A 26,011-nucleotide genomic window follows, 5' to 3' on the forward strand; every position below is an offset into this window, starting at 1 on the left:
AAAAGATGTCCCAAAGGGAGAGAAGGGCATGCTTGAATCAGAGAAGGGAGAAGCACTGGGTGGGTTTGAGGAAGAGCCAGCCAATGCTGGCTGGCAGCCCTTTCAGGTTGTGCAAAAGAGATTGTCTGTGCCTAACTCCAAAGTAGGAGGCCCGATATAAAGCTGCCTTGGGCCGAGTCAGACTCTCGCAGCATCCATCCCAGAATGGCCGAACGTCGTCATCACCACCACCACCAGCAGCAAGGTTTCCCAGCCCTGTTATCTGAGATCCTTTTAATCACAGATTGAACTTGGGGTCCTGCCTGCAAAGAATGTGTTCTCCCACTGCACTGCTTTCAACAAGAAATCTGATACTGAACTCAAAATAGCTTGCATGGAGAGATGTCTGTGGCAAGATGCCAGAAGGTCCCCCACCCTTGGCACAGGCCTGCCTCTCTTGAACTTTAGACTACTGGAATTCTTAGCAAAATCTGTTTGCAGGCCAATTGTCGGTGCTTGCCGACGGTGACTTTCTGGCCACTGGGCTGCCCCTACGGAAAGCAAGCAGCAGTTTGTGCTGGGCAGTGGGGTGGGCAGCTGTTCAAGTCATGGGGCTGGCCTGGAGCTGGCCCCCCACGCCACGTCCCCAACTCTGCCTCTCCACCCCACCCCCAAGAATTGCTTTTTGAAGACACCCCAGGAGGGCCAAGGGCAGAAGCTTCCTGTGGCTCCAGGGTAGGGTTGCAGGAAAACAGAAGTCGTCTCTTCTTGTCAAAGTGCACAGGTAAGACACATCCGTATAGCTCTGCCTTCTGCTTTTCTAAAGAGCGGTGGGGCCGCAGGGAGAGGGTTTAGCCCTTTCTCCCTGATCCGGACTCCCATTCCCCACCCCTGACTCACTGCAGCTGTTTACCCTAGGAGGGAGTTTGCTGTTGCTTCCAGACACGGAAGGAGAGCTCCTTCTTTAGGGGGAAGGAGCCCTCTAGCGGCAAACCCAGTGGAGACAACCTCCATGGCCACACACATGCCAGCAGGGAGGGGAGAAGGCACAGAGGAGGGCTAGCTGCTCCAGCAACTGCTCCATGACCACCACCCCTTGACTGGGGATAAGAACCCACTGGGGCTGCTCCCCCACCCCAACGCACACCCTCTCTCTGTTCTTCTGCACTTGCTGCAGGCTTGGTGGGTGCTCGTGGTCAAACATGCCAAGGATGTCTCTGAAACATTGCCAAGAACACAGCTGACCCTCCTGCCTGCCTCCCACTACAGAACGAAGCCTCCGCACTATGCTAGGCCTTTGGTCTGCTGGAGTTTCAGCACCTTCAGCCCTTTGCAGAGTCACTTTCTGTGTCTTTAACAAGGGTTACCTGTGGATATATGAAGCCATCCTATCCTGAATCAGGCCCTCGGGTCCACCTGTCTATCGTTTCAGAGAAGGGAGCTCAAGCTGGGGCCTCACCTGGAACCTTCTGCCTGCCAAGCCAGGGTTCTGCCACTGAGCAACGCACACCCTTGAGCTCTACTCCAGAAAGCAGGTGTGATTTCCCACACCCCAGTCCAGGTACCCAAAGCCAAGCCAATGTGGTGTAGTGGTTAGAGTGTTGGGCTAGGAAGACCCGAGTCCAAATCCCCACTCAGCCACTGGGTGACTCTGGGCCAGTCACTTTTCTCCCAGCCTAACTCCCCGCGGGTTGCCACAAGGAGAAAGGTGCTGTATTCACTTGAATGGAAGACACGGGCTTTTTCTTTTTCATTTCTTTTTTAATATTAGAGATTAGGTCATCTTAACCTCAGAGTCCTGTTCCTTTTGAGTAAATGCAGGTATAACCTGTATTTAACCTGTACTTTTTAAGGGGGTTGTCTTAAAATTTAGTTGTCTTCTATTCGTGTAAATACAGGTAACCATGCTCACCACTCTGGGCTCCTTGGAGAAAGAGCAGGATAGAAATGTAGTAAAATCATTAAGTAATAAACAAGCCTTTCTCCAGCGAGAAGCTTCTGCTTAAAGGCTTTCGGGTACCAGCAAAGCTGGGAAAGACGTCTGCTCCTCTCCCCACCCCTCCACCTCGGTGAAAGCAGTGGGCTCCTCTGGCTCGGCGTGAAGCCTTCTCCCTCTGCGACCCACAGGCACCAAGCTTAAGGCTGCTCCCCTCACAGCCCAAACCAACTCAAGAGTGAGCAGGAAGCCGTGGACCTCCAGGGGTCTGCCGATTTCCAGAAAGTTTATTTAAAACAGCATCAAGGAACTGACAGTACTCACTTTTTCTTTTTTTAAATTAAAGGCAAACAGAATACAATTTTCCCCAAGAGGGATTTGGAGAATGTATCATCATCATTCCATAAAGTGTTGGCTGACAAGGTTTTTAATAAACTGCCCCAGCCCCGACAGCAGGAAGTGCAGCTCGGAGGGAGAGGAATGGCACAAGCACAGCGCCCGGCCCTTGAGAAACCGAGGAGGAGGAAGAGCAAAGAAGGACCCCCCACCACACACACACAGCTTTTGAGACACCCACAACCACCACAGCAGCACAGAATGAGCTGCTCTCACTGCCATGAGCTCTACCCTGTTTTATCCCAGGAGGCTTGAGCTCTAAAGCAGGGAGGTTCACCTTCATTTGCACACTTGGGCAGAAAGGGCCAAAGCTGCAGGCAAGAACTGGAACCCGAGCTTGTGAGTGAGGCCTCTGGGTGGAGGGGCTTCAGGTGTCTCAAGTCGTAGTGAAAACCCCAAGGAAGGGATACCTCGGAACAAAGAGGCAAGCATGTCCAAGGCCACAAGGCTCAGGGGAAAGGGTAACAGCCTCACTGTACGTGAATATGTACCTGCTCCAAACTTCTGGGGAAGGTGCACACCAGATCTGGACCACCCGAAATGCCAGACGACAAGGCAAGAGTCCTTGTGCGGGGGGGAAGGGCTGAGGCCAGCCATGCAGCCGCCCCAGGAAATGGGTCTAGAAGCACGGATGGGTGAGAGAGAGAGAGAGAGAGACTCTGAGGGGGGTGTGGCTTTAAAAAGGTCACTTAAGGGTGTGTAAATCCAAGGCAGGGCACAGAGCTGCCAGAAACAGGGACACCTCCAGACGAATCCACCTCTCACTCAATACCAACTAGCCTGATCACCATCAGCTACCCCTGGGAACTAAAAGAGGCCGACAACCTCCACGAGGAGAAATGCCATGGCTGTATACACACACACGGTGCCAGGGAGGCCCCTCGCCCTGTTAAGAATGAAAACTAGCTAGGTCTTGTAAGGGCCATGCTTGAATCATTTACAAGGGTTCAATGCTCCAATTCCACTCATCCTGTGAGTTCCAGACACAAGACGATGGGAAGGGAGAGCTCTCTGGGGGTGGGGGGAGAGAACCTATCCCAGCCAAGTTGCCCCCCACCCCACCTCCCCTCCCCAGGCAAGTTCACGCACAGACGCCAGCCTGCTACTGCTTCTTCAGAGGAGAGTTACCATCACCACCAAAGGATGTGGCTCCGCTGCGAACGACAGCAGGCCAGAGGAGTGGGAGACCAGGCTTCCCTTCTGGTCACAAAGAGCAGGATTGTGAGGGGCGGGAGGCCAGGGGTTTCCCACAGTCACCCTGCAAATCATATATGGCCAAGGCAGAAGCAGCAGTCCACAAGGGCGAGTTAATTCCGCAATGCAGCCAACCTGGAGAGGAAAGAAGAGAGAGCGGGGAGGAAAATCAACACCGGACAACAGGCCCAGAGAAGAGCAGTTCAAACGTTCAGCGGGTCGCAAAACGTCCTGCCATTCCTCCAACAAGGCCTACTAGTCTGTTACATGCTGGCGATGTGGCCATGGAGGGAGTTATTTGATGCACGCAATGCCTTTTGGGGAGTGGCCCCCTTGGGGATGGACATCCACACCAGCTTCATCTTGGCAACCCCTCCGAGACCTTCCAGCACGAATGTACTACTGAACTAATCCTGGAGATATGGGGCTTCCCTGAACATCACTAGGGGGCGGATCTGGACTGTTTTCCTTGCTGGCAAAAGACCTGCCCTCCAGTGCTGGAAGCCCAATCCGTTGCCTTCTATCCCCCAGTGCACCGAGGATCTATCACTGAATGTGCGGCACAGAGCAAACCCCACCTCAGGGGGCCACCCTGGCAGCTTCCTGGACTGCATAACACACACATGCAATGTTTTCCCCCAGCCCTACAGGGAGATGCTGCCAGCGACTGAACCTGGGAACTCCGTAAAGTAAAAGCAGGGGCTCGGCCACGGAGCTAAGGTCCTTCGCCTGTACAGATACGACCTTTATAAACCGCTTTTCAACAAACATTCTCAAAGCGGTTTACATAGACATAAAAGAAATGAAATGGCTACTCTGTCCCTAAAGGGCTCACAATCTCAAAAAGAAACACAAAACAGACGCCAGCAACAGTCACTGGAGGGATGCTGTGCTGGGAGTGGACAGGGCCAGTTGCTCTCCCCCTGCTCAATCAAGAGAAGCACTACTTTTAAAAAGTGCCTCTTTGCTCAGTTAGCAGGGATAGGAAAGGACCACAGAAAAGCAGAGGTACCTTCGCGACAGCTGGTCCTCCTGGGAACGCACAGAGCTCTCTCCCACAGCGGAGGCACCCTCGGGCAGCTGGTTCAGCTGGTCCATGACCTCCAGGCCATTCTCCTCGGCGATCTGGACGATCAGGCTGTCCACTTGCTCCTGGGGCGTGGTCAGCGTGGTGGCCGAGCTCATTGAGTCCTCCATCACCTGAGGGGGAGGCAAGACCACATCTGGCAAGATGCACCAACAAGGAGGAGTCACCCCAACAAACAAGGGTCAAGATCTGGGTTCAGTACATCCAACTGCCTGCATGGCAGGCGCCCCCATCCCATAACACACATGCGCACACTGCCTCCCTGGGGCGTTAAAAAGCCCAGCAGAAGGACAGAGAAAGGCACTGCACTCTTCCTCTGTGCAGCAGGGTAGGAGAAAGCAAAGCAGGGGCAGTTCCTCTCTCCCCACACCAGGCTTTGGAGAAGGCAGCCCAAGTGAAGTGCTGCTTGGGCCCTCCTCCCAGCAACGGCTGGGCAGAGGCAGAAACTTCCCCCAAGTTCTGGAGGCGAGGACAGGCTGGTGCTGCCCGAACTGGCAACAAAACCAGCCCACGTTGTGGGTCCGGCCTGGTTTTGTTCTGTCTGCAATGATACAGAACTAGAAGGAACAAAAGTGCTTGCCTAAAACTGTTTGTATTCTGCATTCCTCAAAACCTAAACCCAGAGCAATGTATACACACACGTTCTTTATTCTTCCTACATCGGGTGCTTAATTTCTGCCAAACTTCACCACATCTGGTGCCGCGTGGGGCAATGGCACGAGGTGGTGGAGCAAGTGAGGGGGAGCAGCAACAGACCTGCTGGCAGGGGACAGTTAGGCCCTTGCTTCCCAAACCCCACGGTCCTCTGCACACCACACCCCCGCACCCAGAGCCCTGAAACACAACTTCCCCCTTCCCCCTGGCCAGCAGGCAGCACTTACCGAAGTGTGAACATCCAAGTTCTGGACCTGCTGCTCAAACTTGTCCATCACGGCGGAAACTTTCTGCAGATCCATCGAATTGAGCGCTTTGTCCAACGCCTTGGTCACCTGGGCCATGTTCTTAGTTACCTGCAGCAGAGAGTTGAAAACTGATATGTTGAGGGAGCAGGAGCAAACGGGTTTCCCCAGAGAGCTGGAGTCACTACCGGAAGGGAACTTAAAATGCTGTGTCCATGAGGAGGCAGGGAAACACACACACAGGAGAGCCTTCACTTTTACGGGTTCATTTCCTGCAGTTTTGCCCATTTGCAGGCAACTTCCTTGCATACCAGTTTAGTTATCATGGGTAGTTTGGGCCATTTGCGGGGTTTTCCACTATGGGAACCCCTTTGACTACCTCATAACTAAAATGGTATACAGCCTGCACGCCAGCTGAGATGTGGCAGGTGGGCCGCTCCCGGAAGTTTAAAGTTTAAATATCCAACCCTGCAGAGCAACTGAGAAGCAGGGAGAGACTGGATGTTCAAAACAAACTGCCTGGGCACTGCCTCCCGACCCCATTTTTAGCATGAACGTGCAGGACTAGCATTCCCACAAGTGTATGAATCGGGTTAGGCTTAGTATTCAGAGCTGAGTTTTAACATGCGTGGAACTCTCCTGGAATGTTAACCACACGATATTCAAGGCTCTCTTGTAATCAGAGCACCCTAGGACACCCTTCCATCTTCTCCAGCCTGAGAAGACCAGCTGAGTCTGGAGATTCACAAGGATTAAGAGGGGGCCAGGACTGGGATGTTGGGGGCCATGGCCAGCAGCAGAGGAAGACTTGGGCACAGCAACAGGAGAGGAGGGCCAGAGGCAGTTTGCTAGCACGGATCCAGTAATCGACTGATACTTCTTTAAATGGTGGCTTCATGCACAGAACACGACCAGGAGTCCAAGAAGAAAGTTCAGCAGTATTCAGCAGGCTTCTACTGTCATACATTAGGACGAGTCTAGTGAACCAATCTCAGGCAACGGGATGCTGCCCAAGAGCTGCTCAACTGAACCAACTCTGGGGAAGACAGTTCGCTATAGCCTTAAGAGGCAGGACACAGCCAAGCTCAAAGGCAGGCAGGAAGAACGGCAGGTATCCAAAGGCAGTGCCAGCATGCAGCCTCTTACCCCCTTCATGGTCACTGCTGTCTGGACCTTGGAGGCTACCGCATCTACTCGGGAAGCCATGCGGAGCCAGTTCAACCCTTCGTTCTTCTTCCGGATCGCATTCTCCGCGTAGACACGGGCACACTCCACATTCTTCTGCTGAAGGGCCTGGAGCACAAGATGAGGACAGAGGGTCAGGATGGATCTACTTCACTTGGGCCCCCAAAAGCCTTCCCACTGTCTCCTGCAGCTTCCTACAACTTCTCCACAAACACAGCCCACTTGCCTCAGTCAGGACTAACGTTCCCACAAATGTATGGATACGGGGGTCAGTGGTAGGGATGTGCACAAACCTGTTTGGAGGCCCTTTTACGGACCTCTGAAGAGGTTCAAACACCCGGCAGTCTGGCCGGTTCGAAGGCGGTGGGGAGATAACTTTAAGGGTGGGGGAGGGTGCACTTAACCCCCACCCCCGCATTTCCCCCACTAGCACTCTCTGTAAAACCAGTCCGGCAGGGTGGCAGCGTACTTCCCTTCTGCCTCGTCCTCTCCTCGGACCAGAAGTAACCCGCGTGCATGCAACAATGTGTGCGCATGCGCAGGTTACTTCCAATCACTTCTGGACGGAGGAGAGGATGGGGAGGCAGGGAGGTACACTGCTGCCCCTCCAGACCAGTTTTACAGAGAGCACCAGTGGGGGAAACACAGCAGGGGTGTGGCAAGGGCACTCTCCCCTGCCCTTAAAAGTTATCCCACCACCGCCTTCGAACCGGCCCCCACCAGTTCCGTGCACATCCCTAGACAGGGGGAAAAGGGCTCCGAGACACACCAAGAACAGACACTACCATTGCACAGCTGAGAGGCATCAGGGCCAAGCAGTTTCAAGAGTTGCACAGCTGCCACCCCTCTGAGCAGACCAACATGGTGAAGCTCAGCACTGAGAATTTTTTTGTTTTTCCAAAGAACAACTTTCTAGCCCTCATGGAAGCACAGCAAAGCCTCAGAACTGCACAGACATCTTGCTTTAAACCTTCATTTCAAGATTCCAAGGTGACCTTCAAGCAATACTTCCCATGATCCAGCAGTAGGCAGGAGTTCTGTACTCTGCAGACCCTTTGTCCCCTGCCCCTAAACAAGGATTACCCCATACCGCTCTGATGCCTATTATAAGTACCAACAGCATCTGGTAAGCAGACAGCTTTACAATCTACACTAGACAGACTGAAGAGGAGCAGAAAGAGAACAGAGATTTGTGGAAGATCAAGGGCAACAGAAAGATTGCCCTTTACAAGAAATATTCAGGGTGAGGTCAGGATATTTTAAGAATGGAGTTACTGAAGGGAACGGCAAAAGCAGCAGCAGAAAACAGAGAGATGGAAGCAGGATCCAAAGCAGCTAGGCTTGCACCGTGCAGAGAGCGCAAGGAAGGAAATGCAGAAAGCCTCGAACATGAAGGACTAGAAGCTTAAGGCTGTCATGGAGAGTGGCAGCAAGCCAGCAGGGAGCTGTCAGGAGAGCCCCCAAGTGTTCCAGGGCCTTCTCCAACATTCGGTTCTGTCACCTTCTTGACTTTGGCTTGTTCCGCTTTGGAGTCCTTCTCTGCCTTCTTGGAAAGTTTCTCCAACTGCTTGGCTGTAAACTAGAGAGAAGCAGGTGATCAGAGGTGTGCAGGATATACGCTCAGTTATACTGAGACCAGCTACTTTGCATTCGCTCAGGTCAGAAGGGAAAGTGCTGGCTCCGATGGCCCATAATCCAATTACCACCTGAGAGTCATGTCCAACTAATGCTATTAAAGTGACCCTGATAGAAAAAGCTCTCCCTCAGGCAAACTTCATAGCCGAGTTATGTTGTCAGTAACTCCCTGGATCCCAGAGGAGGAGCCTTATGAAGCACAGCCCACAGCATGGGAGCCAGAGGCAACGGTGGCCATTACCCTCCCACTAAGGCTGTGAATTCCAAGTAACACTTAACGTGCTCAGAGGTCACATATCCAAGGCCTCACATATGAACAATGATGGGGAGGGGGTTAGTAGCACTGTAGAAGATTAACAACAAGATCAACAGCTCCCTCTTGTAAAGAGAGAACCAAACGCATGCTGGAAAAGTTCTCCAACTCAGCAAAGCCCACCATCGCTCCAGGGGGCCCCACAGTGGCTGCCCATCCCACCATCCCTGTTGTTGAAGGACTCAACCCAACCCACCCACAGACTAAGCAACCTGCTAGTCCCTGAGGCAGACAGCACCTCTGCCTGAGGCAGACAGAGTGAGGATTGCACAAACCGCAGTTTGAGCATTTGGGGGAAATTCGATGGGGAACTTTTAGGAAAAGGAGAGCAGGTGCTTACCTGCTCTCCATTGCCCCATTCCGCTTCCTGCTGGGGTGGGTTACTGGCATCTCAATAACCTGCCGTGTGGCACCAGCATGCACATGGCATCCACAGGCGCCATTTGTGTGGTCAACATGGGGTTGCCGACCATGCAAATGGTGCCCACGCATGCACAGACACCACGAAAGTGCTGACACCGCACAGGTGGTTACTGGGGTGTGCGCCGCCCCAGCAGGAAGCGGAATGGGGCAGTGGAGAGCAGGTAAGGACCTGCTCTCCTTTTTCTTAAAGTGCCTGACTGAATTTCCCCAAAAGTGCTCGAACTGCGGTTCATGCACATTCCTAAAAGAGCTCCCTTCATGAAATCCAGCTGCCACCTGCACAAGTCATCTTGGATGGGGAATGCATTTGTTACAGAGTTCCTAATCTTTAAATCCTAAGCAGACAAGGGAGGGCTTTTCTCAGTGTCCACACCCACCTTTAACTGGAAGAGCGTATCTGTGAAGAGAAAGAAGACAACAGTTGGAAGGTTTCAGGAATAAAGGCAGCTTTTATAAGAAGGACATTGACTTCTATCATCTCTAGCCCTGCCTTCAACATTCCTCCTTCTCTCAAATGAGGCAAACTGGGTGCCCTTCAATAACTGTTTCCACATACTTGGGAGAACCCACATGCTAAACTGCACTGCTGTCTAGAAACTTTACACACTGGACACCTAGAAATATGAAATACATTCAGCGCTACACACAGTGCTAATATGTACACTTTCTATACTACTTACTAAATTACTCACAATTTTCCAGCCCCCAAATTCCAGAGCAGTAGCTGCAGCACCTCTAAGGCTAACACTTTATGCCTGTGATGAGCTTCTGCTAGCAACTCTTTTTCATCAGACACACCAAACTCATGATGCAATGCACCAGCTAGTCTGTCTCCCAAGAACGGTAATGGCTTCTCTCTCCAGAGCCCAACACACAGCTCTAACAGCAGTTTTGCTCCTTAGCACGGTGGCCTCTCTGTCTGCCCTGGAGGACAGCCACTGGCTTGAGAACCTGGCTCTGCCTCCAAAGAGGGTGCCACCCAGATAAAACAGCTCAAAGTGTCACCTGCTTGGCATGCAGGAACAGGAAGTAAAATATGATAACTGAGGAAACTACAGTAGAGGGTGCTAAGAAATCTACTTTTGAAGGCTCTAGATGTGCAGTCTTGTTTGGACTGACACACAAAGGTGATTTCCTGGAGAGAATTATCAGAAAGGTAAACTGGCTTGTCTCTCTCGTTTCTGCCAACTGCGGGGCATTTCATAACACAAGCTAGAATCCCACTTTAAGGCAGAATCTTCCATGCAGAAACTAAAATTTAAGTTACACAGTGCTGACCATACAGTGAGCTGTAAGTAGCAGAGCAAAAGTCAGCATGGTGCACCATGTTAAAGGTCTCTGCGATGAAAGTTGCTCCCATAAGTAAAGGCCAAATAATAGAAGTTTGGGCATGCACAAAATTAAGAGGCCATCTAGTCCAACCCCTTCTCATAAAAGGTCACTCACCAGCACCCCCCACACCACAAAAAAGCAACAAGAAACCACACAACAAAGCCAGCAGGGAGCAACAACCAAGGGGCCTTCAGAATACCAGAGGACCCAAGAAATCCACACATGGCAGAAATAAGAAAAAAATATCACCAACCCAGTTGTTTTTAACTGAAGTGACCTGGCAGCGGGAGGGGGGCATCCCTTCAAACGGAAGCCCAGCTAATTAACCCAAGCACAGGGGGACATCCCATCCCCAGGGGCCTTCCCTCCCTCGCCTGAAGCTGCAGAAGAGAGAGAGAGAGCGAGCACCAGCACCCTCCGCACCTGGGAAGGCAGCCCTCCCTGACCTGAATCACCCCCTCCTGCCCCAGTGGGCGGCAGCAGCAGCAGCAGGGTTGCCAATTCCCTTTCCTGGGGTGGCACCTGTGCCAGAAGCTGAACAGCTTCACTGCAGCTGCCAAACCTGCATTCGTGGGGCACGGCGGAACCACACACAGGAGCCCGGCCCCGGGAAAACATGGGCAGCTTGAGTGGGCAAATCACACTCTGTTTCTGTGTGGACACAGAGCAGGGAATGTGTGGATTGTTATTATTAATAACAATAACAATAATAATAACTGTATTTCCTTTAAATAAAGCCCAGCCCGGTCTCCCCCCCCCCGCCCCCGCACTCACCGTCCATCCTGGCCACCGTCCTCTGCTTGCTTCCTCCTCTTGCCAGGACTTCCGGGCTCTCGTTCCGGCCACTTCCGGTGTTCTCTCGCTCCCTGCCACGCCCCTCAGCCTCTCCCGGCTCCTCTCGCGCGATCTCATCCTCCTCACCTCGCGCAACGCCCGTCCGTCATCAGCAGTCGCCTGCACTTCCTCGCGTGCGTAGACCACAGACGGAGAGAGAGCCGCCAGTCACGTGCCCGAGAAAGGGACGCGCTCTCCTGCCGAGTCGCTGGTCGGCGTTGCCGTGGCAGCGAAAAGAAAAGAGACTGTATGAAACTCCTCTGTGCAGAGTTTTTTTTTGGTGGGGGGGAACAATTCTGCATATGCTTAGGCCGGGGTGGTCTGACATGACCCTAACTTGAGCCACACAGCCAACTAGATAAAGCATATTGCATTGTAATATTTTATTTTCACTTCTAATACTCTCTCTCTCTCTATATATATATGTTTATGTGTATGTGTATATTCATCATCATCAATTTTTGACTGCAGGTACAGTAGCTTGTATTTTTTGCAGATGTTCCAGTGTATCATCCCTGCTACCTTGTCATGCCTTTGTTTGTAGTCAGTCTGTGCGATCTAATCAGCTGTTGTAAAAAGATCGCACAGACTGACTACAAACAAAGGCATGACAAGGTAGCAGGGATGATACACTGGAACATCTGCCAAAAATACAAGCTTACCTGCAGCCAAACATTGGTGGGACCATAAAATTGAAAAAGTTGTCAAAAATGAAGATGCAAAAATATTATGGGACCTCCGACTACAAACAGACAAACATCTGCCACACAGTACACCAGATATCACTGTAGTCAAGAAGAAAGAAAAACAAGTTACAATAATCGACATAGCAATACCAGGGATAGCAGAATAGAAGAAAAAGAAATAGAAAAAATCACAAAATACAAAGATCTACAAACCGAAATTGAAAGGCTGCGGCAGAAGAAGACCAAAATAATCCCGGTGGCAATTGGCACCCTAGGTGCAATTCCAAAAGACCTTGAAGAGCACCTCAACACCATCAGGGCCACAGAAATCACCATCAGCCAATTACAAAAAGCAGCTTTACTGGGAACAGCCTATATTCTGCGATGATATCTATAACCATTGACAATGAAATTCTGGCATCCCAGGTCCTTGGGAAGGACTCGATGTCTGGATAAAACAAACCAGTCAATAACACCTGTCTGACTGTGTAAACAAGAAATAATAATAATAATAAATATACACTTTAATAATAGTCAGTCAGGATAGTGCTTTACAAAGGAGGTGGGAGAGTGGGGGAAGGTCCCTGTCCTTGAAGGGGAGGGAGGTGGAGACACACATAAACAAGGAAAGAAAACATGGTTAATTTCTGTTACACACAGGCATAGTTACAAGAGGATCGCTTTCCTAACGGCATCCAGAAAGTGTGGCCAGAATTGCTTTGCAGTGTTCAGATTAAAATAAGGAGAGCCATGCTGAATCAGACCCAACTGAGGTCCATCTTGTCCTACATCCAGCTTCCTACAGTGGCCGATGGGATGCCTCTGGGAAGGCTAGAAGTGGAGCATGTAGGCAAAGAGCCCTCTCCCTCTGGTTTCCCTGCACCTGAATTCAGAGGTATACTGCCTCTGAACCTGGAGGTTCCATCTCACCATCCTGAGTAGTAGCTGTTGAGAGACTTGTCCTGCATGGAGGTGTCTAATCTTTTGGAACCATCTAGGCTAGTGGCCATTGTGGCATCACCACATCCAGGCTAGTGGCCATTGCGGCATCACCACATCCAGACTAGTGGCCATTGCGGCATCACCAGGTCCTCCTGAGTCCTCACTTTCTGGACAGCTGAAGGAAATGAAAGGAGCTGTTGCAAGGCAGGGGGAGTTGACTACAACTCCCAGAATCCCCAGCTATAATGGCTTTTGCTTGGGGATTCTGGGAGCTGTAGTCCACAACTTTTGGGAATTCCTGTTCAAGGGAACACTGGCAGGGGGGTTGCAACTCATTTTAGGGTGCTCCTGTCTTGTGAATGACCCACCACAAACCTCAAAGGCAGCTGTGGCCCATTTCTTTTGCACCGTGGCTCCCTTTTCAAGCTGGATTCTGTGGAAGCCCCCATCACCTTGACCCTGACCCACTCCAGCCCCAACCCCTGTACCTCTTCCTTGTGGGCAGAGCCCCACTGACCTTCAGGCGGAGAAAAGAGCGTCTTCCTGAGGGGGAGTGCCTCCTTTGGTAGTAGCACCCTGCAGTGCTGCTGCTTCTTTGATGATGATGATGGCGCTGGTTGGTGCTGAGTCACAAAAGGGACACACCGTGCAAGCAAAGATGAAGTAGTAGCAATGAAGGGGAACAAGGCTCATCTATGGGGCGGTCTCACAGCAAACATGAAGATGTGGCAGGAGGTAAAGTGTTCTTCTTCCTCTTTACAGAGTGATGGCCCAGAAGGGTGCAGGTCAGTGTCCATCATTCAACTGGCCTGAGCAGAATGGGGTCAACAAGCCTAATGGCTTGGGCTTTGAAATTTAGAGAGCGGAGCGGGGACTTCTGCCTCCTTTTGCTGTGAGAAAATGTCCGTTCAGGTGGGGAGAGGGGCCGGCGTGCGTTCTGCGCATGCAGCAGAATGAGGTGGTGGAATCTTGAGGTGGCAGGATGAACAGTACCACTTCAGATTGCAGTTAGCAGCTTTGTGAATGTTCCTTCAGGGGGGAGTTCCACGCAGGGAGAAAAGTGGCACTTTAGGGGGAAAGGTTCTAGCTCACTCTAGAACTCTAGCCAGGAGATTTTGGTTTTTTAAAAATGTTTAAGCCAAGGAACATTCAGAACTGTTTTGTTGAGCATATGCAACTGATAAGGAGGGCTGTTGTCTTCACGCCCTGCTTCCTGGACTCTCTAGAGGCATCTGATTGGCTAATGTTGGACTAGAAGGTCCTTCGGCTTGATTAGGGTTGCCAGAATTTCATTGCCAGAATGAAGGACACAAGTTCCAGAGTGATGGACACAAGTTTGCGGGGGCTGGTGGGGGGGGCGGGGGGCTGGGAGGGGTATGCAGTGGTAATCAAGAGGTTGAGTATCACTGACGTCTATGTAATTGAATTATATGCTATTGAATAAATGAGGGACAAATGTTGTCCCTCTAGGGACCAACATTTCATCCCTGAAATGAGGGACAGCCTGCGTAATGAGGGACAGTTGGCAACCCTAGGCCTGGTCCAGTAAGGTGCTTCTTCTGTCCTCTGATCTGCCGCTGACAAAAGGCTAGCACAAAACAAGGAGAAGGATGTATTGCTTTGCTTTCTATCCCCAATCTTTCTGTTTTGCTCTCTTATAGCACCTCATGGTCATAGAAGCTTAGAAAGCAGCAAGGTCAAAGACTCCAAGTCGCCTGTCCAACAAGAGCAGAATCCACATCTGCACCAAAGCCCGGTTCAACCCTCAACATCCAAAGCAGTAAAGAAGCCGGGGGCGCCACATCTTTTGCAAATAGACGGTATGAGATGGCAATGGGTCACTAGGACAACAGTGAGGTGTATGTCCCACCCCATGCTCAGCACTCCTGCAAATGCACACAGGCATCTCTATGCAAAAGCATAAAATAAATCTGACAAAGAAATGGCAAGAGTCAGAAACCAGTGGGAGAACGGTTCAGGATGCTCTGCTGCTGACGACCTGAAAGTGGCCAGTTTCCAACCAAACAAAAAATAAATAAAAACACTTCATGCATCTGCTGAAGTAGGCTGACCAACTCCAAGCAGTAAGTTGGAGGAAACTGATTATCCAGACCCATTTCAAACTGGCTTTAGGGTGGGCTAAAGATGGCCTTGGTTGGCCTGATAGATGACCTTTGCCAGGAAACTGTGACTCTGCTAGTTCCCTTGGATCTCTCAGTGGCTTTCCGGTACCATCGACCACAGGGTTGTTGTGAAGAGAAACCTATGTAATACACTGCTCTGGGCTCCTTGGAGCAAGAGCGGGATATTGTAAAACAAACAATAGACAGACAAACAAACAATAGTATCGCCTGAGGGATTTGGGGAGAGGAGGCACTGTTTTACAATGGTTCTACTCCTTTGTCTTGGGAAGATTCCAGATGTTGAAACTTGGTGACAGCTGCTCCTCAAAACGGGAGTTCCTATATGGAGTTCCTCAGGGCTCCCTTCTGTCACCAATGCTTTTTAACATCCTCATGAAACCGCTGAGTGAGGCCATCAGGAAATTTGGTGCTGGGTGTTATCAGTATGCTGATGACACCCAAATCTGTTTCTCGTCATTGATATCAGGAAATGGCATTAGCCCCTCAAATACCTGCCTACAGGTAGTAATGGGCTGCATGATGGGATAATAAACTGAAACTGAATCCAAGCAAGAGGGAGGTCCTCATTGTTGTGGGGTCATCATCTGCAAGACGAGATAGAACTTCCTGTGCTGGATGAGGTTACACTCCCCCAGAAAGGACAGTTTTATAGCTTGGGAGTGCTCTTGGACTTGGGTCTCACCATGGTGTGAGGTTGTGGCTGTGGCCAAGAATGCTTTTAGCAGCTGTGGTTGATTCAACAACTCCGCCCGTTCCTTGAGGAGAATAACCTAAAAACAGTGGTGCATCAGCTGGTAACTTCCAGTCTGGACTACTGCAATGCGCTCTATCTATGTAGGGCTGCTTTTGTACATAGTTCAGAAACTTGCGTCAGTTCAAAACGTGGCAGTCAGATTGGGATTTTCTTAATGAAAGGTGGGGTATAAATTTAACAATAAACAATACAATCTCTGGGGTATCTTGGAGAGACCACATTATGCCTGTTCACATTATGCCTGTTCAACAGTTGCACTGGCTGCCAATATGTTTCTGGGCAAAGTATAAAATGCTGGTAATTACCTGTAAAGCCCTGAATGACTTCGGTCCAGGTTACCTGAGAGAGTGCCTTTCTCTACAAGGTCCCCACCGCTCCTTAAGATCATCACGAGGGGTCGGTCTTTGGGTGCTACCAGTTCATCAAGTGGCAACCTGAGATCGGGCCTTCTCAGCTGTCCCCCTGGGTTGTGGAATGCACTTGCTGTGGATATAAGAAGATTATCGGAGACCTTCAGGAGAGCCTTAAAGACACATAAGTTTGGCCTGGCTTTTCAGGATATCTAGTTTTAATTTTAATTTGGTTTAAATGTTGTTGTTTTTAATTTTAATTGTTTTATCATGTGTTATTGATTTGAATGTAAGCCACCCTGAACAACTTTAGGAAGGGTGGTATATACATTGAATGAATGAATGAACGAATGATCTGCGAAACTCATGCCACAATAAATATATTAGGCCTTACAGTGCTATGAGATGATTACCTACAAAAGCTGGTGCCATATGAGCGCTTCTGGTGTGGTTAATGTCTAGGCCCTTCCATCTCAATGGCATGGAGTGCGTAGCAATATTTAAAAACAAAAGCATGTGAAACAGCTATCACCAAGTCAGTGCAAAACGTTCTCCACTAGTAGAACTGAGTGAGTTTTCTTCCTGAATTTTTGTTATCATCCGTTGTGTCTCAGGTGGGTACATCTACCTGAGATGAAGACCTGTCCTCTCCCAAATGACCCACTACCATAGGTCTGTGGTAGAGCCCATGCTTTGAGATGCCAGGGAAAGGCTGGACCAGGGACGTCCTATATGTAAACTTTGCATATAGATTTCTATAACAATAATTATAATTCCTTTTAAAATTCGTAGTTCTTTTATCATCCCTAGTCATCTTCACAACAGTGGCATGAAGCCCTCATTTGACAGCTGGAGAACTGAGGCTGGGTGACAGTGATTTGCCCAAGGTCACCTGGGAGGACTCAGGCTGAGCTGGGTAGATTTGGGGAGGTCTTAATGCGGAGCGGGGAAGCAACCTGCCTAGAGAGCAGGAGGCTGTTGGTTCAAATCCCTGCTGGTATGTTTCCCAGAATATGGGAAACTCCTATATTGGGCAGCAGCGATATAGGAAGGTGCTGAAAGGCATTATCTCAGACTGTGCGGGAGGAGGCAATGGTAAACCCTTCCTGTATTCTACCAAAGAAAACCACATGGCTTTGTGGTTGCCAGGAATCCACACCGACTTGACAGCACAATCTTTCCTTTCCTAATCTGAGCCAGAGTTTGCCATGGATGAGCCTGCAGAGGGCGCCTCTCCATCACTGCAAAGTCTCCCTCCACATCTTGAGTGATTCGTGCTGCCACGCCTTTCCCATTTCCAGATAATGTGCAAAGAGGGAGCTTTGCACACTCCCCCTCCCCACACCCCCAGAAGAGATATGAGTGGTAGCATTTGAAACATGTAGCTGCACCACACAAGCATTGTGCGAGCATGTTATCCTTTGCATGTTACTCTTTGCATGTTACTCACTAGTGTCAAAAGCAGGTGCACACCTCTGTAGCCAACCCTCTGACACTCATGTGGGATCAGGGAGAAGGGCTTCCATGGCAGACAGTGGGTCTTTGTGGCAAGTTCCACCCATGACATCTCTCTTTAAAAATCAAGCGCCTGTGGGATGGATGTGTCCTTGCAAGTATGCATGCACTTTGGGAAGCTCTCTAGATTGCTGGCACATCCCTGAGACTGCACGAGGCAAGAGTGACTTATTTCCCCACAATGCACATCTTCATATTTCTTTCCATCCCTTCCTTACAGCATCTGTTGATAAACCTGGCAAAAAGAAAAAGTTTATTATTCCCAAGATCAGTATTACTCGGCCTTCTGATGAAGTACTGGTGACCACCTTTGCTGACGAACTCCCTGAGACCAAAACCATCCGGGACAGCGAGGACTATGGCCCGTTTACCGTGCACTCGAAGCCCAGCACAGTAGATGCATATCGGAGCCAAAGGGAGTGAGTGAGTGTGCATGCCAGAGAGACAACCATGGTCCAGATGATGGGGACCACAAAGGGAAGCTAGCTGCGCAGCTCTGGACCCCCTCTCAGTAAATGGGAATCTATCACAATGAACCCTTTCATGGTTTCATTTCCCCCACCTCCATGGCCACTTTTGGAGGTGGAGGAGGAGGAGGGTCAGAGATTGACCAGATGTAAATGAGGGAGCTGCATTTTCACCTCCAAATAAATATGTTTGGTAAATGTTCTTAAGATTCCCAGTCAATAACAGACCAGTATCTGCATGGATTCATTCGTATTGGGGCGGGGGGGGCACACGTCTCAGCTGCATCTGCAGTCCTAGAAAAGAAGGTGCAGTTGGGCCTTGAATACTTCTAGCTACGGACTGAGGAGAGATAGTTGCATGTACACTGGTAGCTTGTGTGTGGTGTAGTGCAGACAGAAGCCATCACAACCGTCTCCTGAGCAAATCCCCTCCTTAATGCAGGGTTCAGATTGCGGAGAGGCCTTTTGCAAGACGTCTTTGGAGGACCTTCCTCCATATATGTGTGATCTGCTTTGGGTGCTTCGAAGAAAAGCGGGACAGAACTTTTTTAAGATAAGTAAAATAAAAGTGCCACACACACCTATTCCCATGCCAAGGATTACGGGCTGGAGGCTCATTCTGCTGTGCTCATTTGCTCAGACCTATCCTCTGCTGATTTAAAAGCCCGGCATGTGTTGGCTTTTAGATTAAAAACATGCTACAAAAACCTAGTTGTCCTACTGTCTGTAAATGATTGACAGCTCCAAACAAGCCTCAGCTGCTCAGCAGCATGTGAAATGGCAGGCTGCCGGCTACATGACCTTTTGAAGTAGATGCCTGCTCATCAGAGACAAAATGCATCCAGCCAGAGATTTAACTTCTAGAGACAGAGGAGCGGGAGCTGAGCCCTGGAGAGCAACTCAAGCAACACACACTAATCACAGTTGAATAAGCCACTCTCCAAAAGGCGAACACGGGGACAGCCCCTGATAATTATTAGGGTAGAGTTAGAGAACATCATGCCTTAGCAGGGAAGAATTCATTTCCCTCTGTAAGCTGCCTGGAGAGGAGTCCCTCTGAGCATCTTTGGAGTGCTCTTTTTAATACATTCCTTAGCCCTCCCAAATCTAGCAACCCTTCTTCAGAGCACAGGTGGCAAAGCTCCCAAAAACAACAGGGCTTTGGCTCAAATGCCTTTTTCTGGAGACTGGCCAACTGACTCTTGAAAACAAGCCTAGTCGCAACAATTTGCAATGGCTTGATATAGTAACAAATATTGGGGAAACCCCTCCTCCAGGGTCCTGCCCCAAGTCAACCCGCACTCTGGCTTGAGACTCAAGCATTCATCTTGCTGGCACAGCAGCAGGGCAGGCAGCCTCTCCACGGTCTCCTCTGCTTTATTATTTGTATAGGACTGCTTATTTCTTTTCACACTGCGCTTTTTGGGCTGTCTGACTACTTTCACCGTAAGCCGCCTTGGGAAGCGCCCGGGGAAAGGCGGAAGGCAGTAGCCAAACCACACACTCAAATAATGAATGAGGATCGCTGCACATAGCAACCGTTGCTAGGGGCTCGCTAAGAGGCTCCGCCTGGAAGCTGCGCCGGTGCGAGCAAAGTTGAAGCATGCGCAATGGAGACGAGCGGGGGAGGCGGGGCCGGCGTGATGCGGCTGCCCGGGCCGCTCCCTCCTCGGAGGGAGACATGGCGGAGGCCGCCTCCGCGGAGCCAGAGCCGGAGACTCTGAGGCTGAAGCGACTGCGCGGAGGGGGCTTCTTCGCGGTGCCGGCGGCGCACAGGGTGAGTGGGGACTACAACTCCCGGGAGCCCCTGCGGCTGGGAAGTGGCTCCGCCCCGATGGCTTGCAAAGTTTTGTGCAGAAGCCCAAGAATTGCAATTTGCGCTGTGTGCAGCAGCCGCCGCCTCCCTGGTGCAGAGCAAAAGTCCAGCAGGTGCCCCGCCCCCATTGTTCCTTGCAACTGGGAGGCGGAGGTAAACTGCCTCTGAACATGGAGGTCCCATTACTGTCTTAGCTAACAAGAACTGCCTTGTTGGATTAGCCGAAGGGCCCATCTAGTCCAACATCCTGCCTTCCACAGGTGGCCAGCCAGATGCCTCCAGGTAGCCCACAAGCAAGGCATGCGTTGCTCTCTTTTGCTCCCCGCCCCCCACTGCCAACTGGTATTCGGTGGTATACTGCCTCTAATCCTGGAGGTTCCATTCAGACAGGGATCATGACTAGTAGGCACTGATCGATCTTTCCTTCTCCCCCATGAATTTGTCTAATCCCCTTTTAAAGCCGTCGAAGCTAGTGGCCATCACTACATCCTGTGGCAGTGGGTTCCAGCAGTTAATTATATTAAAGAACACCAGCATAGTGGCACCTGTTGTGGCTTGTGGTTCCCCATCCCGTTCACTTCACAAGGACACATTCTCCCTTCATCCGCTTTGCCACCTCCTGGGCAGGGATGCAGCTTCCGATGGGGAGAAGCGCAGGGCTGCTGGCCACGCTGACCTTTGCGCATGCCCTGGGCCCGCAGCCCCATCTCATCAGGCACCATCCCGTTGGGGCTGGTCCTGTGAACCGTCCTCTTCTTCTTTCAGCTGGGAAGATGTCGGAGCGTGAAGGAGTTTGAGAAGCTCAATCGGATCGGAGAAGGGACCTACGGCATCGTGTGTGAGTGCCAGGCCTCTGCGCTGCATGCGACCCGAGTCGTCTGCTGTGGGCTTTGGGCAGAAGGAGCCGCTGAAAGTGGGCTGGGGGTCGCCTTCCAGTCCGTGCCGGGTCCTTGGTGCTGTGAGCTCAGTGAGCCGGAGGAGCTGTTAACTGGGCCACGGACAGGATTCAGGTTCTCGGCTGCAAAGCCTTGGCTAACACACATACACACTCTCCCGACGGTGACCAACCAATATATCCAACTTATAATAAAGCTTTTCTCCCATAAGCCCTGGCTGTTGGCGACGGATTATGGGAGTTGTAGTCCAAAAAACCACCAGGCGGGGGTGGGGCAGGAGCTAGGTTGAGCAGGCCTGATTTGGATGTGCTCTGCATATCCTGTAAACAGAAGCGGAGTGAGCAAGAACGTTTTCGCATCTTCTTTAGAGTAATGCTTATGAGCCTGCAGCGCTGCTTTGCACTGAGTCCGATCATTAGCCTGGGACTGTCTACTCTGATTAGTGGCGGCGGCAGCTCTCCAGGGCCTCAAGCAAAGAGGCCTTTCCCATCAGGAGCCTTCTTGGCACAGGAGGCCTCACGTCAGCCTCATAACCTGCAGGTTGGGTGTCTGAGCCTCACACAGGCCTGGCTCATTTGGTAGATGAGGCCCTGGCTCAGTGCTAGAGAATCTGCTTTGCATGCAGAAGGCAGCAGCTCCCAGAAGGGCTGGGAAAGACTCCCGCCGGAAACCTTGGAGAGCTGCTGCCAGTTGGTGTAGATAATCCTGAGCTAGATGGACCAAGGGCCTGACTCAGCAGGAGGCAGCTTCCTGTGTTCCTATGGCTTGCTAGTTTTTTAGCTTGAGACAGAGAGAATTGAACCTGGAACCTTCTAGGGGGAAAGCCGGTGCCCTAGCACTGAGCTATGGACTCTCCCCAGTTCTAGCTGGATGTGAGACACAAATGCGGACTCTTGTCTGTCTGAGCTGCTACTGGAACCCAGGATGACCTTCTCCCTGGCAGGGTGGAGGAGGTTAGCTTCCCAAGGAACGGAGCCTCATTGCCTTCCATTGCAGATCGTGCCCGAGACACCCAGACGGATGAGATTGTGGCCCTGAAGAAAGTGCGGATGGACAAAGAGAAAGATGGTGAGCCGGGGAGGGTGAGCTCCGAGGCATCCCCGAAGGGCTGTTCCATTTAGCCCTGCCCATCACCCTCAGAACGGCCTCTTGACACAGGACTGCTCTTTTCAGGAATCCCCATCAGCAGCTTGCGAGAGATCACCCTCCTGCTGAAGCTGCAGCACCCCAACATTGTGGAGCTGAAGGAGGTGGTGGTGGGGAATCACCTCGAGAGGTACTGCCCGGACGCTTCTTGGGGCATCGAGTTTCTTCTGGGGCAGGGAGCAGGCTTCTCACTGCTGTCTTCCGAACCTGGCATGCCACTTACAGGTCCACCTGCTTGCACTGTTGAATGTCCAAAGGACTCCGTCTGGGGTGCAATTAAATAAATAATAATAATAATAATAATAATAATAATAATGTTAATAATGTCACACACTCTTGGGGACAGAACAGGGTGGGGTGGACAAGAGTGAAGGAAGCTGTGGGTGGGTATGGCTGCTTTATCAACGGGCAGTGGGCTGAGGGTGGTGGGGCTGTGGTTCCCAAGGCCCTGCAGACTCCCTAAGAGGGTTGATGCACTGGCTCCCCTGGTCTTTCATTCTGCTTCTGTCTGCTCAGTTATGCCCTTCTGGGCAGACCCCGCCGTCTCCAGCTGGTTAGCAGAAACGATGGTTTGTGATTCTCATGCAGCATTTTCCTGGTGATGGGTTACTGCGAGCAAGACCTCGCCAGCCTCCTGGAGAACATGCAGGCTCCCTTCTCTGAAGCTCAGGTACGTACAGGCTGAAGGGCAGCTGTGGAGGGGGAAAGTAGCCGCCCCATTTGGCTTGCTGGGAAGATGCTCTGCCTGGAAGGAAAGCTCAGTTGTACAAAGATGCAGGTTGGCTGCTGGTTGAACTGAAGGCAGTACTCTGGTCTCTTGGCGGTTCTAAATTTTGGAAGAGGGGAAGAAAGCAGGGAGGTATCCGCAAAGGAGCTGAGAAATATTTGTGCTGGAATATTGAGGGTGCAGCTTGGCTGATTAATCTAGCAAAGTGGGCTTTGAGGAAGCAGCCCTAACATTTTTCGGTCGTCTGTCCACCAGACTACTATAAATATTCCTAGAAAGTTTAATCCTCCGTGCTGGGTGGGTTGAGCTAGCAGAGTCTGAGAAGACTGTATCCTTTCAGTCTGCTCAGGAATCATCATTTTAGTTCCTTGGACTGGATTGCAGGCCCCGGAGTAGACTCCGATACAGGACCACACAGTGTGTGTGAAACACAAGAGAGTTCCTCCCTGACTGTGACCTCCACTCCTTGCAGGTGAAATGCATCATCCTCCAGGTGCTCAAGGGTCTTCAGTACCTGCATGACAACTTCATCATCCACAGGTGAGAAGAAAGGGTGGGGGCTTCCAGGCATCAGGCTGGAGCTGCAGTAGACGCAGAACCTTTACGAGCTCGGCTGTCCCTGCCAGTATGTGTGTGGGAAGCCCAGGACAGAGGCTCCTCAAGGGAACCGGACTTGGGCACGCAGCTCCCAGCCTCACCTCTTCTCACGTGAGCCTCTTTTAACTCCAACGACAGGGACCTGAAGGTGTCCAACTTGCTCATGACTGACAAAGGCTGTGTGAAGACGGGTGAGCCCTAGGGCAGGGGCGAGCCCCTCCTATCTTCCCTCTCCCCACCCACCACACGTGACCTGCCCTTTGACCTTGACTGTGTCCCCTTTTGCAGCGGACTTTGGGCTGGCTCGTGCTTACCAGGTGCCCCTGAAGCCCATGACGCCCAAAGTGGTCACGCTCTGGTGAGTCGCCTCTGCGTGCCCCGTGTCGTCACTCTTGGACGCTGCATGCCGGCAGGAAGAGGGCTTTGCTTTCATGAGGAGGCGGCTTCCTTCTGATGCCGCAAAAGCCAATGAGGAGGAGGGTGCCACCCATTTCCCCCAGAGCTGGGCTGATGGAAAGGCGCAGCTGCATCTTCCTGATAAAGAGACGCACTTAAGAAATGTGTCAGGTAGCCAGACATACGTAATGCAGATGCCGGAAATCACGGCTGCCTGCGTCCTTCTGGCTGCGGGGTCCTGGCACGGCGACACCCCAGCCTCTGTGGCTGCCCAGAGCCAAACCCGGCTCCTCTCTGGAACGCCCTCTCTCCTCTCTTGGCCTCACGCAGGTACCGAGCCCCTGAGCTGCTTCTGGGAACAACAACACAGACCACAGCCATAGATATGTGGTAAGGCTCTGCCCCCCACCCCCTCGCCTGGGGAGATGTGGGGAGGAGAGGAGGAGCGGGTGGAAAACTCACCTTCTGGTCCTGCACTCCCGCCAACAAACTCCTTCGCTGGTCTCTCCCAGGCCCCAAGTGTGTGTGTGGGGCAGGGCCGATTCGTGCCAGAGGGGCTCCCTGCATGCTAACCCCAAGGCTTCCCTGCAGGGCAGTGGGCTGCATCCTGGCGGAGCTGCTGGCCCATAAGCCGCTGCTGCCTGGGAGCTCAGAGATCCAGCAGATCGACATGATTGTGCAGCTGCTGGGGACGCCCAATGAGACCATCTGGCCGGTGAGTGCTTTCCTCCTGGCCTTGCTCAGTGGGGGTGTCTTGCCCGGGGTGGGGCTTCCCTTTGCCCCACAGGAAGGCCATCCAGACTGCCCCCCTGCCGGAAGGCCCAGACCCTCGTGGGGCCGGAGCTGTGGCGCCAGACCGCTCCTGCCACTGGGCCCAGCCACAGACGGCGGCGGCAGCACCGCTGTGCTCAGTGGCCCTCTCTGCCTCCGGCTTTCTTCCAGGGCTTCTCCAGGCTGCCCCTGGTGAGCCAGTACACTCTGCGGAAGCAGCCCTACAATAACCTGAAGCACAAGTTTCCGTGGCTGTCGGAGGCCGGGCTGCGCCTCCTCAACTTCCTCTTCATGTACGATCCCAAGAAAAGGTAAGGCCCCGATTGGCTTTCGGGACCAGAACCGAGCCCACAGCCCCTTCCTTCAACCCACCCACAATGGCTGTTGCGGCCGAGAATGGCGGGAGTTGTCGCCATTGAGAGCCCTGCCTGAACCGATCTCTTCTTCTTAGAGCCACTGCTGGGGACTGTCTGGAGAGCTCCTACTTCAAGGAGAAGCCCTTGCGTAAGTCTCGCTGGCCACTTGCTTTGCCCGGGGCGGCTTCTCTGACCGCAGCCTGACCCGTCTTCTCCCTCCTCCCAGCCTGTGAGCCGGAGCTCATGCCAACCTTCCCGCACCATCGCAACAAGCGGGCCGCCACCAGCACGGGTGCAGAGTGTGCAGGCAAGCGCAGCCGGCCCTGATTCTGCCAGCAATGCACGGTAAGGGCAGGGGTGACCTAGAGAGCTGCCTCCTCCGACCGAGTCAGACCACTGGTCAACCTAGCTCAGTACTGTCTACACTGACTGGCAGCGGCTTCTCCAAGGCTGCAGGCAGGAATCTCTCTCAGCCCTCTCTTGGAGATGCCGGGCTGGGGTGGAGACTCAGAACCTTCTACATGCAATCTGGCAGGTGCTCTTCCCAGGGTGGCCCCATCCCCAAAGGGGAATCTCCCCCGGTGCTCGCACATGCAGTCTCCCATTCAAATGCAAACCAGGGCAGACTCTGCTTAGCAAGGAGGAGCTTGCTGGGAGGATTTGTGCTCAGGACTCCTGCTGTGTTTTTGGTGCTGCGCCCACCACCACCCCCGCCCCATGGGATCCTGACGTTCCCCAAGCCCTGCGTAGGAAGGAGGGCTGTTCAGGGAGAGCGGAAGCCTTTGCATGAATGTCTCCCTGCCTAGAGCCTGCGTTGCTAGGGAACTTGTCTTTCTCTTTGAAAGGACGGGGCGGAGAGGCTGCCAGCGGTGACGCCAGGAGCCATTCCTGTCTTTCGGCAGACCGCGCCCCCACCCTGCTGGGCCAAGGACCAAGGGGAGCTGACTCGCCTAGACGGCGAACAGCCTCCGCATTCCTCCCTCCCCTGCTTGGGGAGAAAGGGGGCTGTGAGCCGAGAATAAAGTCTTTTGCCGTCCTCCAAGAGTGGTGTGCATGGTGGGGGTGTGCTCGGGTTGCTGCAAGCCTTCTGACGGGGGCCTGGGGAATTGCTCCCGAGCCCGAGGAGGCAGCCTGGTTTAGAGCGGAGGGCAGACTGCGTGCGCCTCGGCCCCGACACCACATGACTCGCAGCGCCCTGGACACCTCCCTCCCACACTGGCTCTCTACACACAGCT

General features: G+C 52.2%; 3 protein-coding genes and 1 long non-coding RNA gene across 7 annotated transcripts; 2 read left to right on the forward strand and 2 right to left on the reverse strand.

Annotated features, from left to right (window-relative positions):
* Positions 1-3,479: 3,479 nt before the first annotated feature.
* CHMP1A (charged multivesicular body protein 1A) lies at positions 3,480-11,659 on the reverse strand. The gene is made up of 7 exons (XM_053271016.1): positions 11,154-11,659; positions 9,425-9,444; positions 8,178-8,255; positions 6,638-6,784; positions 5,474-5,602; positions 4,518-4,705; positions 3,480-3,640 (listed from the first exon to the last, which is right to left on the reverse strand). The coding sequence occupies exons 1-7, from the start codon at positions 11,158-11,160 to the stop codon at positions 3,619-3,621; spliced, it is 591 nt and encodes a 196-aa protein (XP_053126991.1). The 5' UTR covers positions 11,161-11,659; the 3' UTR covers positions 3,480-3,618.
* A 1,544-nt stretch (positions 11,660-13,203) lies between these two features.
* Positions 13,204-19,023, forward strand: SPATA33 (spermatogenesis associated 33). Of its 3 annotated transcripts, none has more exons than XM_053271017.1 (4): positions 13,204-13,576; positions 14,503-14,661; positions 17,825-18,023; positions 18,514-19,023. In XM_053271017.1, exons 1-4 carry the CDS (start codon positions 13,537-13,539, stop codon positions 18,626-18,628), a joined length of 513 nt encoding a protein of 170 aa, XP_053126992.1. In that variant the 5' UTR covers positions 13,204-13,536; the 3' UTR covers positions 18,629-19,023. The 3 variants fall into 3 exon arrangements, with proteins under 3 accessions (XP_053126992.1, XP_053126994.1, XP_053126993.1); XM_053271018.1 differs by having other exon boundaries at positions 13,540-13,626; XM_053271019.1 differs by lacking the exon at positions 18,514-19,023 and having other exon boundaries at positions 13,210-13,576; positions 17,825-18,273.
* LOC128334328 (uncharacterized) lies at positions 14,219-19,786 on the reverse strand. Its single transcript, XR_008311254.1, has 3 exons — positions 18,653-19,786; positions 17,540-17,839; positions 14,219-16,222 (listed from the first exon to the last, which is right to left on the reverse strand). It is a non-coding gene; the product is annotated as an uncharacterized LOC128334328 (long non-coding RNA).
* On the forward strand, positions 19,675-25,812 carry CDK10 (cyclin dependent kinase 10). Of its 2 annotated transcripts, none has more exons than XM_053271012.1 (14): positions 19,675-19,848; positions 20,653-20,725; positions 21,780-21,851; positions 21,957-22,059; positions 22,518-22,599; positions 23,129-23,196; positions 23,392-23,444; positions 23,542-23,611; positions 23,980-24,039; positions 24,241-24,364; positions 24,592-24,731; positions 24,872-24,924; positions 25,003-25,121; positions 25,622-25,812. In XM_053271012.1, exons 1-13 carry the CDS (start codon positions 19,675-19,677, stop codon positions 25,101-25,103), a joined length of 1,173 nt encoding a protein of 390 aa, XP_053126987.1. In that variant the 3' UTR covers positions 25,104-25,121; positions 25,622-25,812. The 2 variants fall into 2 exon arrangements, with proteins under 2 accessions (XP_053126987.1, XP_053126988.1); XM_053271013.1 differs by lacking the exon at positions 19,675-19,848 and adding an exon at positions 20,150-20,169.
* Positions 25,813-26,011: the final 199 nt, after the last annotated feature.

Source organism: Hemicordylus capensis, chromosome 9 (assembly GCF_027244095.1).
Source record: "Hemicordylus capensis ecotype Gifberg chromosome 9, rHemCap1.1.pri, whole genome shotgun sequence".
Classification (NCBI taxonomy): domain Eukaryota; kingdom Metazoa; phylum Chordata; class Lepidosauria; order Squamata; family Cordylidae; genus Hemicordylus; species Hemicordylus capensis.

Bases quoted from the DNA above. Each gene is read 5' to 3' on its own strand.
- SPATA33 (XM_053271017.1), top strand. From the start codon at position 13,537: ATGGGGCGGTCTCACAGCAAACATGAAGATGTGGCAGGAG. The intron at 14,662-17,824 runs GTATGAGATGGC...CCTTCCTTACAG, and splicing joins ACATCTTTTGCAAATAGACG to CATCTGTTGATAAACCTGGC. The intron at 18,024-18,513 runs GTGAGTGAGTGT...TCCTTAATGCAG, and splicing joins GCATATCGGAGCCAAAGGGA to GGTTCAGATTGCGGAGAGGC.
- CDK10 (XM_053271012.1), top strand. From the start codon at position 19,675: ATGCGCAATGGAGACGAGCGGGGGAGGCGGGGCCGGCGTGATGCGGCT. The intron at 20,726-21,779 runs GTGAGTGCCAGG...CTTCCATTGCAG, and splicing joins AGGGACCTACGGCATCGTGT to ATCGTGCCCGAGACACCCAG. The intron at 23,445-23,541 runs GTGAGCCCTAGG...CCCCTTTTGCAG, and splicing joins CAAAGGCTGTGTGAAGACGG to CGGACTTTGGGCTGGCTCGT.
- CHMP1A (XM_053271016.1), bottom strand. The intron at 6,785-8,177 runs GTGACAGAACCG...CTTGTGCTCCAG, and splicing joins AACAAGCCAAAGTCAAGAAG to GCCCTTCAGCAGAAGAATGT. The intron at 5,603-6,637 runs GTAAGAGGCTGC...TCTCTGCTGCAG, and splicing joins CAGCAGTGACCATGAAGGGG to GTAACTAAGAACATGGCCCA.